Genomic DNA, 13585 nt, shown 5'->3' with positions numbered 1-13585 from the left:
AGCGTACGTACGGTTCCGAGTTGAGGTCATTCGCTGTTCACTATGTCGGCCGCATTGTCCCTGGGGCCGGACTGTAAAGGCAAAGCCACAATGTCTTGTACGAGGCGCAGACGACCGTTGAAATATATCAAACTATAACAAGATATAAACCCTCAGGTCAACTGGCTAAAAGATATCATCAAACTCACAACGTCGAGGCGTCAGATTCCATTACCACCCAGATCAACCCTCCTCCGCATCCATGTTGTCATGTCGCCTCTTGGGTCTACCCGCCTTACCCCGAATGCCGCCCTTGCGATCGCGGCTCTCGTGTATATTCTTCATCTCAATCCTTGCGTGCCTCTGAGCCTCCTCGACGCGGGGCTGGAACACCATGACCTGGTCTTTTTCCGTGGGGTACTCCTTCAGCTTCTTCCCCAGGGCTGCCTCGATGCGGAGCCAGATTTCAAGGTCGTACTGCGTGACGAGGCTGAGGGCCAGCCCGGACTTGCCCGCGCGGGCCGTGCGGCCGACGCGATGGATGTACGTCTTGCTGTCCTGGGGCAGGTCGTAGTTGAGAACGACGTCGACGTTGGGGATATCGAGACCGCGTGCGGCGACGTCGGTGGCGACGAGGATCTGGCGCGACCCGGCCTTGAACTTGTTGAGGGCGCCCATGCGGGCCGACTGCGAGAGCTGGCCGTGCAGCGGGATGGCGCCGAAACCGAGGGTGCGGAGGAGGATGCCGAGCCTCTGGCACTCGTTGACCGTCCGGGTGAAGATGATGGTGGTCTGGCCGGCGTGCTCGTTGATGAGATAGATGGTGTAGACGTCCTTGTAGCTGTGCGGGATGAAGAGGTAGTTCTGGATGAGGCTGGCGACAACCTGGTGTTTGGACGCGCCGGTGTTGACGGAGATGCGCACGGGATCCTTCAGACTGGCTCGCTGCAGGCTCTCCACCTTGGAGCTCATGGTGGCCGAGAAGAGATACGTCTTGCGTTCGCGGGGGACGAACTTGAGAATGCGATCGATGCTCGGGCCAAAGTCGAGATCCAGAAGCCGATCGGCTTCGTCCATAACCAGGTATTTCAGACTCCTCAGATTGAAACCGCGCGTCTTCTCAAGGTGGTCGAGCAGGCGGCCGGGAGTCGCCACGATGACATGAGGCTTTTTGCTCAGCGCAATGGCCTGCGGGACCATGTCCAAGCCACCCACGATGGTGGCGCAGCGCAGCGCACATATAGAGCCCAGGGCCTCCATGTTCTGGGCGATTTGGCCGGCGAGTTCTCGTGTTGGGGCCAGGACGACGGCGAACAGGCCGGATGGTTTCTCCAGAAGCGCCTGGATGATGGGGAGTGCGAATGCTGCCGTTTTTCCACTACCCGTTTCGGCTAAACCAATAATGTCTCTTCCCTTCAGGGCTTCCGGAATGCTTTTCGCCTGAATTGGGGTCGGGCGTTCGTATCCAAGCGCAGCTGTCGACTCGAGGAGAGGTTCGGCGAGGCCCTGGGCAGTGTTAGCAATTGTCCGCCCAGATATACGAGATGATTGCTGCTAGCACATACAAGATCGGCAAAGGTGACCTGGGGCTCATCCTGGGATTCTTGGGTTTCGGGTTCGGGAGCTTTGGCTGGCAGAGAAGGGGACGATTTCCGGGACTCGGTGGGCGACTCGTCAGGAGCAGAAGAGCCGTGAGACAGCTTGCGTCTCTTCTTAGAGTGTACTCCAGACATCGTGTCGATTTTATCGGGGCTTCTGATACGTTGTACTGGACTCAGTAGAACAGCTGCGATTTGGTCCCCGTCTAGAGCTGTATTCAATGTCTCCGTGAGTGGCTGAGAAGGAGCGACGAGACTGAAGACGGTGGATTAAGCCAAAGTCAGAAAATAAAGTGGGAGTGTGGGGATGCTGGGAATTTTTTGGTCTTATCAGTTAATAAAAGAAGTGGGTCGGTTTTCTTATCAATTGACCATCGCAAGAAATTTACCTCTCGATAACGACGAGACGAAAAAGAAAAAAAGAAGGAAAAAAAAAAGAACACGACCAAGCTACCCTCCAGAAGTCACCGGTGGCTCGAAGGCGCACCACCTCTCTTTTTTCTTACAGACTCACACCGGAAGCTTGGGAGACATTCCTACATTGATCCCACCATGGCTAAGCGACGTGTCAAGAAACGCACCCATCTTGGGGCTCAAAACCCCAGGTCGGAGGCGCCGGGCCACGCCAACATGCGCGACCCCAAATCCATGGTGATTCGGATCGGAGCTGGCGAGGTCGGCAGCAGCGTCAGTCAGCTGGCCGCCGATGTCCGCAAGGTCATGGAACCCGGCACCGCCAGTCGTCTCAAGGAACGCCGATCCAACCGCCTCAAGGACTACGTCGTCATGGCCGGTCCCCTGGGCGTCACACACCTCATGCTCTTCTCACGATCGAGCAGCGGCAACACCAACCTGCGTATCGCCGTCACCCCTCGAGGTCCCACCATGCACTTTCGTGTTGAGAAGTATTCCCTCTGCAAGGACATTCAACATGCTCAGAGACGGCCCAAGGGCTTCGGCAATGATTCCGTCACCCCTCCTCTAGTACGTTCTACTCTCCTCTTCCCGTCGTCCAGTGTTCCCCTTTTGCGCCAACGTAACGCTTGCTGATAGACGAGCATAGTTGGTGATGAACAACTTCTCTGCCCCAGGATCGGATGCGAAAACACCCGTTCCTAAGCATCTCGAATCTCTCGCGACAACCGTCTTCCAATCCCTCTTCCCCCCCATCAACCCGCAAACCACATCGCTCAAGTCGATCCGCCGCGTCCTCCTGCTGAACCGCGAACTCGCCCCCGAGAACGACGGCTCCTTCATCCTCAACTTCCGTCACTTCGCCATCACCACACGGGCCACGGGCATCTCCCGGCCTCTGAAGCGACTACAAACCGCCGAGATGCTTGTCAGTGAATCCAAGGGCGGCTCGGGCGCCCGTTCCAAGAAGGGCACCGTCCCGAACCTGGGCAAGCTCGAGGACATCGCCGACTACATGATCGGCAACGACGGTGCGGGGTACATGACGGACGCGACGAGCGGAAGTGAGGTGGACACGGACGCCGAAATTGAGGTGCTCGAGCGGACGACCAAGAAGCTGCCGCCGCGGAAACACAGACATACCGGCGCCGAGGCGGGGGGCGGCGACGACCACGATGACGACGACGAAGGCGTGGAACGGCGGGCGGTGAAGCTGGTGGAGCTGGGACCGCGCCTGTTGCTGCGGCTGACCAAGGTGGAGGAGGGTCTGTGCGCGGGCAAGCCGCTGTGGCACGAATACGTGCAAAAGTCGCGGGCGGAGGAGAAGGAGTTGGATGACCGGTGGGAGAAGCGGAGGAGCGAGAAGGAGGCGCGGCGAAAGGAGCAGAAGGAAAACTTGGAAAGGAAACGGGCGGCCAGGAAGTGGTCCAAGGGGGAGGGCCAGGGCGAGAACGAAGGGGAAGGCGAGGGCGACAGCGACGTGGAGATGGATGCCGACTACGACTACAATGATTACGATAGCGAGGGGCTTGGTGCTGATGGCGAGATGCTGCACAACGAAGAGGCTGAGGAAAACGGCGAGTGGGAAGACGAGGAGGAGGAGATAGCCAACGGTTGATGGGATGGATTTACATCACTACCACTTAGCGGCCTGTTTATGTATTTCTGTTATTGTCCGAATAATCAACCACTTGGGAGGGAAAAGGAGAGCGTTGAAGTCGATTCTAGGCCGCTTGGTGGAACAGGGCGACCTGTTGGTAGGTCACGTGACCGGCAGGGAAGATGGGTACAGAACCTGAGCTACGGCAGAGGCCTAACAGTAACCTGCAATGTGCGTGCAGACATCCATGGAGGTCAACAACAGCTTTCCGAATCTTCAATTTCCTTTAGATCAAAAGGGTTAAGCATCCCAAGATGTTTTTGAATTGGATGCACCCCACGTTCTCGACTGGCCGAATGCTGCCTTGAAGGGATTGACTTTCGCCCGTTGAAAACTACTGTAGTGTCCCGGAGGTGTTTGCCAACGGGTTCCAGCGAGGAACCGCCTATACACTACGGACAATGTATTCGCCTGGATGGGAGTCTAAATAAGCGCCAAGTCATAGGACACTATTCTGAACGGTCTACACGTTGTCTGGGATTGGGGCTGCAGCCGTGACTTGACTCGGGTCGCATCAAGACCGGACGGCGGGCGTACAGCGTAAGCAAAGCGTCACAGTCCGATCATTGACTCCTAGGACTGATGACTCTAGCCTTTCCAGCTGCCGTGGGTATGGTGTCTTGAAAAAAGAAACGGCGAGTTGAAAGCCATGCTCTTTCTTTGCTTTCGTTTCTTTCTTACAAGGAGGGAAAATTGGTAGGTAAAAGTACGTACTCCGGAACGACTCCGCAAGGACTCCGTAAGGTCGGGTCCGAAACTGGGCCCCGTGCTCTTCTACGGGTCGGCCGAATAGAGCTCGGAGACCGCCAGATTGTCCTTACGCTCGACGGTTAACCCCTCATATCGAATGAACTGGCAGGTTGATATGCCAACGCCATGACTTTACCCCTACATCTAACTCTGGCTAAAGGTCGACATGGTAAAAGGCCTGGGGTATTTTGTTAGTGTGCATCTCCTGGCGAAAGGGAGTTGCTTGATGTAGGGACAAACGAGACGAGAGAATCAGGACATGGGAGAATAGCTAAAGAAACCGGAAAAAAAAAAAAACAGGAATGCTGTCAGTCGAAACGCAGATAGATCCACATACTCCACATGGGCGGCTTCTATGCACGCGTGTCCTCCTTCCATACAGTCTCTCTGTATTACAGTCTTTACCTAAGATGCACTAGCTGAAAAGACCCCCATCACTCACGCGCTCTTCGGGTCGTAAATTGGAAGGAAAAACGAGCCATTTCCTCGTGGCCACGTCTCACTACACTACAACGTATACATTCAACGGAGACTCCATTCGTAGTCTCTCCACGCTGTTAATGCCGCAGTATTCGTACACATGAAGAGGAGACGAAGCCCCTACGCCACTAACAGGGGTCTGGGGAGTAAGGCGTCCCATCCAAGTCATCACTTTGAAGAGTCTACAAGACAAATGCAAAGTATTTCTCACCTGGCCGTGAGAAAGGCGAATAGAAATTGCGAGCACCAAAGAAGCAGCGGAAGAAGATAAAACATACACGTGTACGATACAGTCGTGGTGTATTCGTAGACGACTCTGTAAGGCAGGAAACAGAGAAAAATGGACAAATTCAGCGCATGTTCCAAAGTCCGTCGTCAGGTTTATCGTGATCTTCTACCCCCACCCAATGAGGCTCTTTGCCACACTCTCCGACAGCCCCACGATGAAAAGGCGGTGACGCTGCAGCCGTGATGCACCATGTAGGTAATATACGAAGGACGTATGTTATGTACATACGTCGTACGGAGTAACACCCATAGCGTCTGCTGCGCTATCGAACTCTGCCAGCCAGTAGAGCCACGAATACCCACGCATCCATCCCATCATTCCCCCACCGGGCCACCGTGCACAGCGCCCCCGCGCTTGCAGCTGCATCTACCTGCACCTGCGCCTACAACGTACACATGCAACTTTGTTGTTCTTCTGGTAGTGGTAGACTTGTCACGTTTGCTGTCATTTTTGGGGTCCCGCACTCGCCCGCAGCAAACACAACACGGGAGAGGAGTCGAAGACGGGGACTTGAACGATAAACAGCGCGTTCGTATCATGTACGTTGTATTATGATGTGAGATGACAGTAAGCTTAAGATTAAAAAGTCAGAAGGCCGTTGTTGAAAAAGTCTGCGTGGGTTAGGCCGCTATTCCATTAGTGTACAGTACGTTACTCCATACGAAGAAAAGTGTACAGATGGAAAAGACAAACCACATTACACGTAGAATGGCTGTCCAGGACTGGCAGCTAACCCCGATCAAGTCTAGTGTCAGGTCCCTGACGACTCGGGAATTCATCGACATGGCCCGGGCTTCCATCGACTCACACAAAGGAAGGCACGCACGGACCATGGGCCAGTGACGAATCCCGGTGCTTCCAACCCCTCTCCTTGGTTATCCCCACCGAGGCGCCGATTGGGGGGAAGGAAATGTTTGGCATAAGAGGAAGGCAGGGAAAAAAAAGGCGCCTGTCTCTTCTACTTTTTCTTTTTTTTTTCTCTTCCTCTTTTCTCCATCCATCAACAAAACTATCACCAACAAAGACAACGAAGTCGCACAATCCCAATTCTCCAAATATTACATTCCAGAATACATCATTTTAGAACCTCGTCGAGAATCATGTCGTCCGCCGTCGCTGAGCTGTAAACGCCCACTGCGGGAGATGTTCCCCTTTGGCAATGGGGGGCAATCTCCCGCAGTCCAGCAGCCCATCGAGACATTCAATCCCTCTGTTTTCGACGAAGTCTTCTTCTGCAAGGTTTTCACCGTTTGGGTGTCCCCAACAGACACCTTCAATTCACCTGTGAATTGAGACGAGAGCCTGCTTGTGTTTTCCCATTCAACAACAACTTGCTCCAGACGAGCCGCCCACATCATCCTCGGGCCAACTATCACCACACCACACACACACCAAAGGGGCCACCACGACATACCAACCATTCCCCCACCCCTTTCTCTGTTCTCCTAAAATCTTTATTCAAATCAATTTGACTATCCCGACATCACTTTGGGTATCTTACTTTCCCCGACTGAACCTCAAAATCGCCCCATTATATTCACCCACTCCAACTTGGGTCGACCCACCCAACACCAGACATCAAGCTGTCAAAGTAGCAAGTGCGGCAAATCGAGAAAACGAAACATGTCGCGCATTATCCGCCTAAAACACCCGGCGCTTGCCCGAAAGGCCGCCCAGCGGCGGCGCAATTCCTCGTCGTCTTCCTCCCTCGACCTTTCCGACGATGGAGGCTACTCCGGGGTCGAGGACATTAGCGATTCCGAGGACAACGACGAGGAAGATGTTGATGCGGCCGAGGAGGAACACATTATAACACGCCAAGTGCATAACGGCCGTCAGAGTTCCCCTCGGTCGCACCTAGACCAGGCGAATGCTGGAAATGACGATGGCGAAGACGCCGATGCTGACGATGATGATGAAGACGACGACGATGATGATGAAGAAGAAGATGAAGATGAAGACGGTACAGTCAAGGTTATTGACGATGGTGCCAGCTGGGACGGCATTGTCTCCGAAGTCGACGAGATGGCCAGCTCGGATAACCATGCTACCCCCCATCACATTGCTCATGAACGCCACGTCCGCTTCGTGGACGTGCCATCCAGTGACTCTGATTCTACCGACACGGATGATGACCACGCTGATTTTTTCCCTGATCTCTTCGTCGATCAGAGCTCTCTGGATCCGTCCTTCCGACGGGAGATTGAGCGAGATGACGACGCCAGTTCGACTACGTCGGGTTCCTGCTGGGACTTCCACGGCGTCTACGAATACCATCCTAGCGGTGACGCCGAGGTGGAGGCCATCATCCAGGAGCTGGCCGATGACGCCACCCCTGTAGCCACCCCTTTCCCCCTCCAAGACGCTCCTGTCTTGCTGCCCATCCCTGAGCCGTCCCATGACGTCCAAGAGCTGGACGGCTACGAGTGTGAGTTTTCGCCGTGACGCCCTAGCACACATACCCTCCTTGTTTTTTTTTTTCGTCCTCGTCTTTTTCTGTCCTTGTCTCTCGTCTCATCCGCTAATATTGCTCCCCCCACCTTCCAGCGGATGGTGACACCACTGAGGAAGAAGACGATATGCCACCCCCATCGGTCCGCCGGAGGCAGATGCAGTCCGCCTTGGCGGCGCAGTCGGATGAGTCTGACATGGGCGAGGCCATCAAGGGCCGCCGCGGCCACCCGCGCGTGGGCCGCTTCCATCTCGATAGCTCGGAGAGGAAACCCATTGCTGTGGTCAATCCCATCTCGAGGAAGATGATGATCTTCACGCCGCATAGGCGACGTCAGCTGGACCTCTCCCCCGAGCAGTTCGACCTGTCCCCCTTTGGGCTGCAGCCGTCACCCATGGTGGGCAACTCGGCCCACATCATGATGAGCGCCATGTCGTCATCCGGCTTTGCCTTGGGAGACTTGTTCGGTACGCATGCCATGGGTCCTGCCGAAGCCTTCTTTCCGGCCGATGACAGCTCCGATATGGGCATGGACATGGAAGACGAGGACGATGTCGAGAGGAGTCTCGACATTGACGACTTTATCACCTTTGAGGTGGGATCCCAAACCGACGATGCCGCCGAAGATGATTGGCTACGCAGCGACGGCCTCGCCTCGACCCCGGCTCGGCCCACCACGGCGTCGAGCGATATGGACACGCTGTCGCACATCAACGCCAGCAACGTCGGGGCCTTCCGCCGCGACCAGATTAACCAGCGCCTCATCCTGAGCGAGAAGGCCACGCAGGATTCGCTCGCATTCAGCAGCCCTTACAACTACACGGCCCTGCGCGGCATCAAGTCGGACCGCTTCGAGACGGCCGCGGTTCCCCTGACGCCCATGAGGCGGCAGAAGCGTCAGATGCAAGAATTCGCCCGCAGCCCCCTCGAATCCATCTCGCAGAAGCGCAAGGCGTCTGCCGAGCATTCTGCTGCCGGCCACAAGAGGCATCGGAGCATCTCCGATGTCAACCAGCTCCGCATTTGATCGACGGGGCGTAACGTGAACGGGCACTCCCCCGTTCATGGAGGCGACCAAACAAAACGACCGAGGATGGCATGGCTTTGTGCTCCCTGAAAAACGGGGACGAAACACACAAGCCATCCCTGGCCTCGAGATATCTCCTACACGAGCATGATTCTTTTCTTCTCTTTGTAAATGTCTGTAATGCCTGATGATTCTTATTTTCCCTGTTCGCTTTTGTGGTACCAGTCGCCTGGAAAGGTCGCACTGGCCCACGAAGCTGTTCTCCTACATAGGACCAAACTTATAGGATGCAGCAATCAATCAAGCTTTCATGAAATAACGGTTCGCCATGTTCGTATATGAAGCACGACCGGGGATTCTCTTTCAGGACGAGTGAATAAACCTAGCGACGCCTCCCTCCAATTCATATTTGATGGACCAACCACAATCTTTGGGGCTTTGGTGCTTTGGTGCTTTGGTTACCACAACGTTTACCTCTGCGATGGACTTCTCACATGTCTCTTAAAAGTCGCTGAGGCGCGTGGTGGCGTTGCTTGTCCCGAGCCTTGCCATGTTTGACTTTTTTGACTTGGTCGACTCCGAGCACTCATAGAGGAGTGGCCAGCCTCCCTTTCCATCTTTTGGCTTGTGCCTGCTTTTAGGACAGCATTCCCATACTACTCGACTCGCGCTGGGTGCACCCGTCACACGTCTTCGACCCATTTTCAGATCCTTCTCTATATGCCATCACGTCTAATCGCTACGGTCGTCACCGCCTCAACAACAACCTACATTCCAATATGCGTCCCATTCAATCCCTCGTCCTCCTCGTGGCCTTCGCGGTGGCAACCCCAATCTGCGCCCTCCCGACTACCCAGGCTCTCCACAAGCCAGACAGTAGTCTCACGCCCATCCAGCCAGCACAGACCGAAGAATACATGCCCCTTGTAGACGTACCCAGCACGGGGCTCGAAAAGCGCGCAAAGCACAGGACAAAGCATAGGATACACCAAAAATCGCGGGATCAGCTCACCGACGACGAGTTCATGGCATTGCGGCTGCAGAAGGACGTGAAAAAGGGCATCGACTGGTCGCTGATCCCCGAGTGCTACGCGAGGTGCTACCGGGCCCTCGCGGGACCGGGCGCGAAAGACAACAGCAAGTTGACCATCGGCGAGTTTTGCGGCGATAGCACGGCCACCGTGAGCATCTTGTGGCATCTGGGCGTCAAGCGGTGCCTCGCCCTGTGCCCGAACCCGGGCGGGAAGGCTCTGCGGATGTACAACGCGTGGTACATCAATAACTGCAAGTAGCTGCGGGAAGCGCGAGTCCTCAATGAAGGCAAGGGGGAGACACGTCGATACGATGGTGATGGTCCTTGTCGCGGGTTTCCAGGCGGGATTCAGAGTGCGAGGTCTATGTGACCGTTTTAACTTATACGACGAGTTGGTGGGATCTGACGGTTACAGGAAACAAGACTGTGCGTCGGTATCTGGAAAGCGGTAATGGTGCTATCATCTCCGGCATGGCTATTATGGAGTTGTCCATCTGGTCAAGCGTGGCAACTTGCAGATGATTTTTCTCGGCGAATAACCTGGAAATTCGCGATCAGCATCCTAAGCGACCATCCGTGGTCCTCACCATGGTGTAGTTAAGGTAAACGATTCGGCATGGGGTGCAATGTGGCTGGGTCGTCTCTGATGTGATGAGAGGGAGATATATCGACGGGACATTGAGGAAAGGTCCAACACGTCTTCTCGAGATCAAAGACACTGTAATGACCATTTTGATATCAACTTGCTCCAGCCATTATTCATACCTTGGTTTCCCCCCCAGTGATCGATCTTCAGAGAAACAGACGTGAGGTGAGTAGACAAAGTATTACAGTGCCTATGCTGAGGTCGTCATATAAAACACAGCGGCTCTCTCTCCAGGTCTCGAATTACACCAACTAGTCAATTAGAAGCACTAAACTCAGAGCCTAACATCAAGGGTATATACGTGGAACAGAAATCATTACAAGTCGTCGCGTCACTCCCAGCGTTTCGTGGCAAGCTTCCGCATCGTCTTCTTGGGGCTCCCCGTGGAAGTAGCAGTGGTAGCGGTAGTGTTGGCGGCAGTGGTGTTGGCGCTCGCCACACTCGAAGCCACGCTGCTGTTGCTGACGCGGAGCTGCTCCATCTTGCGTCCCAGACTCCCCAGCGCCCCGCGTCCGCCGTACACATCGGCGTTGCTCCGGCCTCCTCCCGAGTAATCATCCCGTTCGTGCAGCGGCATGCGGCGGGTGGGACTCCGCGCGCCGAGCTCGCGCTTGAGCACCGCCAGTTCGCGGCGCAACCTCTCGTTCTCCTCCTCCAGGTTCTCGACCAGGACGTTCTCCTTGTCGTCGTCGTCTCCCGCGTCGCCATCATCATGGGCCGCGTCGTCGTCGTCCAGGCCCCGCTCGAACAACTCCATCTTGCGGTCCCAGTGCTCCTCGCTGCGCTCCTGCTGCACCGCCATGCTGGCCTTCCACCGCGCCACCTCCAGGTCGAACCGGGCTTCGTACTCGGCCGCGCAGTCCTCGCGGATGGTCTGCTCCAGGTCCAGCATGCGGTCTTCCATGCTGAGGAGATGCGCTTCGGCGGTGACCCTGGCTTCGCGTTCGCGGTCGAGCTCGGCGTGCAGATTGTTGATGTCGTCCTGCATCCGTGCAATCTCGAGAGCCGCGTGCTCCATGATGACTCTATCACCCTCGCCATGGCTGCTCGTGGAGATGTCACGATTGGTCCCCCTCGCGTGTTGGGCGACATGAGGTCGCGAATGTGCGCTCGGATGGTGCGAGACGTGGCTTGGAGAGGGGCCGGAATGAGGTGGGGTCTCGGCGAGCAGAGTCGATGTGATGCTAGGGATGCGTGGTATCGTGACTTCTCGTGCCAGGGCGCTATAGCGGAGGATTTGTGATGTGGCATTGACGTCGCCGTGGGGGTCTGCCGTGACGATCATGACGCCTCTCTGGGCGTTTCGTCTGGGAACTACGCTCGCCGTGTAGGATGACGACGTGGTCGAGAAGGAGTTGCTGAAGAGCAGTTCGGTCATTTTGCATTGACGGAACGGCATGACGCTGGGCTGAGTCGGTGTTGGGGTAAGCCTCTTCTGACGTCCATCGCACGAAAGGGAAGGGGGAACGATGAGGGACGCATACCTTGCTCGAATTGCCCAATCCGCTCTGCGCCTGAAGGCACTGCCCTAGATACATGAGACTCTCGTTAATCTTGCCGGCTTCGGCCAAGGTACTGCCCTGTGTCTTCGCATCGCGGGCCCGTTCGCTTCCCGCCAGGTCGACAATGGTGAAAGTACTGGTGGTCCACGAACTGGACCGTCCGCTGCGCGGCCGCTTCTTGACCTCTACGCTGAAGAAGCCGTGACTCCGCGAGGACACGCTGTTGCTTCCGGTGCCTGCCACCTGCCGCTCATGCAGACCCGCCTCGAGGACCAAGATGGCTTCTCGCAACGTCTGGCACACGACCTTCCGCAGTCCGGCCACCACCTTCCTGTCAGTACACTGTTCGGTCGACTTGAAAAGCAGGGGGCGCCGCCGGTATTCCTTCGTGGCGTTCGATCGGATGGGGGGCGAGAGGAGATCGTAAATCTTGTCGTTGTAGACTTCGTACATGGACAGGACGACGGCGTACTCGGCGGACGGATCGGAGGACACGTTGACGCCCCTGACATCGGGCAATTGGGGAACCGAGGACGGCCGTTGGAGGTGGCGTTTCGAGGTTGTGGCAGGGTGGTGATGGTCGGCCTTGGCTGGAGTTTTAGCTGGGGTCTTCTTCTGGGTCTTCTTCTTCTTATATGCCGTGGTCATGGCCATGAAGTGGCTTCCCGGGTCAACCGCCCGCTTAGGCGGTGTTTTGGGGTAAAGGGCAGCAGCAGACGGCGCCGCCCGGCACCGCCGCCGGAGTGTGGGCGTGGACGGAACTACGCGCACGCTTTGGGGGCCGGGCCCAGATGGGTAGAGCCTGGGTGGAGGAGGGGTGGGGGGGACTTCTCTAGGGGTTCCTACAATCATAGGGGTGGCGGCTCGTGAGCCTGCCCTGGATGGACCGGCAAAATCAGAGTAGACGGTCTCAAGGAAGCTCGGGGCCGACATGAGAGAGGCATCGGCGACGTCGGAGGTTTGCAGGGAAGGGTCGAAATCGAGATGGGGGCTCGTATCCACCATGTTGTAGCCGATGGAGCGAAAGAGGACGTCGAGAGCCAACTGTGTCATGCCGCGCTGCGTTCGCGACCCTAGGATGGTATGCGTCTGCGTAGCCTTGATCAGCCACGACTGGCGGCATCATCACGATATCCCTTCTTAGGCGCGGGGAAATGCGCCATCACATACCTTGCCAGATCCGGTGACGCCGAGGGTAGCCAGCAAGGCATCAGTGCCCTCGCCCCCGTGAGGCGCCAAGACACCCTCAATCAAGGGCGCGACGCCGGTGCATTGGAAGACGTCAAGCTGGGAGGCGTCTTCCTCGAAGACCTGGGTGAAAGCGAACTTCTCTGTGGAGCGCTTCCTGTCGTTGGGCGGATTCAGGATGATATGCGTCGGAGGCCGTCCCTCCTCGGACTCCACGGTCAAAAAGCTCTCAGAATTGGTAGATCCAGCGGGCGGCGGGCGAAGTCGAAGGTAGACCTGGAACAGGTTGGCCGACTTGGGTGTCGCCGTCGAGCTCATTGTGGTTGACCTCGTTTGCGACTTGAGAACGGATGTGGCAGGCAAGTGCGATTCTGAGCGATCTATAGGAGTGGTAGGGAGTCCAATGGGTTTCGAAAGTGTCTGCGAGAAAATGGCTTGCTCTTTTCCGGATCAAATAAGACAGCAATAACACGATAGGAAAGCATGCGTCAAGGCAAGACACAAGTGTGAGATGTGAATTCACTCGACTCTCTTGGAGAGTTTACCGTTGATTTGTTTACTTTGTTA

The 13585-nt window shown here is 56.1% G+C and overlaps 6 protein-coding genes across 7 annotated transcripts; 3 read left to right on the top strand and 3 right to left on the bottom strand.

Annotated features, from left to right (window-relative positions):
* Window positions 1-66: 66 nt before the first annotated feature.
* On the bottom strand, window positions 67-1830 carry ACRALDRAFT_2120224 (uncharacterized protein). Of its 2 annotated transcripts, XM_071023817.1 has the most exons (2): window positions 1545-1830; window positions 67-1485 (listed from the first exon to the last, which is right to left on the bottom strand). In XM_071023817.1, the coding sequence occupies exons 1-2, from the start codon at window positions 1710-1712 to the stop codon at window positions 223-225; spliced, it is 1431 nt and encodes a 476-aa protein (XP_070877835.1). In that variant the 5' UTR covers window positions 1713-1830; the 3' UTR covers window positions 67-222. The 2 variants fall into 2 exon arrangements, with proteins under 2 accessions (XP_070877835.1, XP_070877834.1); XM_071023816.1 differs by having other exon boundaries at window positions 67-1830.
* A 181-nt stretch (window positions 1831-2011) lies between these two features.
* Window positions 2012-3862, top strand: ACRALDRAFT_1048462 (uncharacterized protein). Its single transcript, XM_071015549.1, has 2 exons — window positions 2012-2561; window positions 2641-3862. The coding sequence occupies exons 1-2, from the start codon at window positions 2130-2132 to the stop codon at window positions 3607-3609; spliced, it is 1401 nt and encodes a 466-aa protein (XP_070877833.1). The 5' UTR covers window positions 2012-2129; the 3' UTR covers window positions 3610-3862.
* Window positions 3716-5157, bottom strand: ACRALDRAFT_207940 (uncharacterized protein; the record flags this gene model as incomplete). The annotated part of the gene is made up of 11 exons (XM_071022359.1): window positions 3716-3815; window positions 3851-3865; window positions 3932-4036; window positions 4121-4149; window positions 4208-4364; window positions 4430-4503; window positions 4568-4672; window positions 4735-4754; window positions 4840-4885; window positions 4928-5063; window positions 5093-5157. 11 exons carry the CDS (start codon window positions 5155-5157, stop codon window positions 3716-3718), a joined length of 852 nt encoding a protein of 283 aa, XP_070877832.1.
* A 1018-nt stretch (window positions 5158-6175) lies between these two features.
* ACRALDRAFT_1080485 (uncharacterized protein) lies at window positions 6176-9024 on the top strand. The gene is made up of 2 exons (XM_071019026.1): window positions 6176-7598; window positions 7718-9024. The coding sequence occupies exons 1-2, from the start codon at window positions 6794-6796 to the stop codon at window positions 8647-8649; spliced, it is 1737 nt and encodes a 578-aa protein (XP_070877831.1). The 5' UTR covers window positions 6176-6793; the 3' UTR covers window positions 8650-9024.
* Window positions 9025-9428: 404 nt separating this feature from the next.
* On the top strand, window positions 9429-9987 carry ACRALDRAFT_1080484 (uncharacterized protein; the record flags this gene model as incomplete). The annotated part of the gene is made up of 1 exon (XM_071019025.1): window positions 9429-9987. One exon carries the CDS (start codon window positions 9429-9431, stop codon window positions 9939-9941), a length of 513 nt encoding a protein of 170 aa, XP_070877830.1. The 3' UTR covers window positions 9942-9987.
* Window positions 9988-10558: 571 nt separating this feature from the next.
* Window positions 10559-13336, bottom strand: ACRALDRAFT_1075233 (uncharacterized protein; the record flags this gene model as incomplete). The annotated part of the gene is made up of 4 exons (XM_071018351.1): window positions 10559-11736; window positions 11813-12415; window positions 12677-12919; window positions 13001-13336. 4 exons carry the CDS (start codon window positions 13334-13336, stop codon window positions 10660-10662), a joined length of 2259 nt encoding a protein of 752 aa, XP_070877829.1. The 3' UTR covers window positions 10559-10659.
* Between the last annotated feature and the right edge of the window lie 249 nt (window positions 13337-13585).

Source organism: Sodiomyces alcalophilus, assembly GCF_042370955.1.
Source record: "Sodiomyces alcalophilus JCM 7366 unplaced genomic scaffold ACRALscaffold_2, whole genome shotgun sequence".
In the NCBI taxonomy this organism is placed as follows: Eukaryota; Fungi; Ascomycota; class Sordariomycetes; order Glomerellales; family Plectosphaerellaceae; genus Sodiomyces; species Sodiomyces alcalophilus.
The sequence above is the reverse complement of the archived record's forward strand: the minus strand, read 5'-3'. Positions and strand labels throughout refer to the sequence as shown.

Coding starts and splice junctions, on each gene's coding strand:
- ACRALDRAFT_2120224 (XM_071023817.1), bottom strand. CDS start 1,712: ATGTCTGGAGTACACTCTAAGAAGAGACGCAAGCTGTCTCACGGCTCT. Junction 1,486..1,544: donor AGGTCACCTTTGCCGATCTT/GTATGTGCTAGC, acceptor AACACTGCCCAG/GGCCTCGCCGAACCTCTCCT.
- ACRALDRAFT_1048462 (XM_071015549.1), top strand. CDS start 2,130: ATGGCTAAGCGACGTGTCAAGAAACGCACCCATCTTGGGGCTCAAAAC. Junction 2,562..2,640: donor ATTCCGTCACCCCTCCTCTA/GTACGTTCTACT, acceptor AGACGAGCATAG/TTGGTGATGAACAACTTCTC.
- ACRALDRAFT_1080485 (XM_071019026.1), top strand. CDS start 6,794: ATGTCGCGCATTATCCGCCTAAAACACCCGGCGCTTGCCCGAAAGGCC. Junction 7,599..7,717: donor AGAGCTGGACGGCTACGAGT/GTGAGTTTTCGC, acceptor CCCACCTTCCAG/CGGATGGTGACACCACTGAG.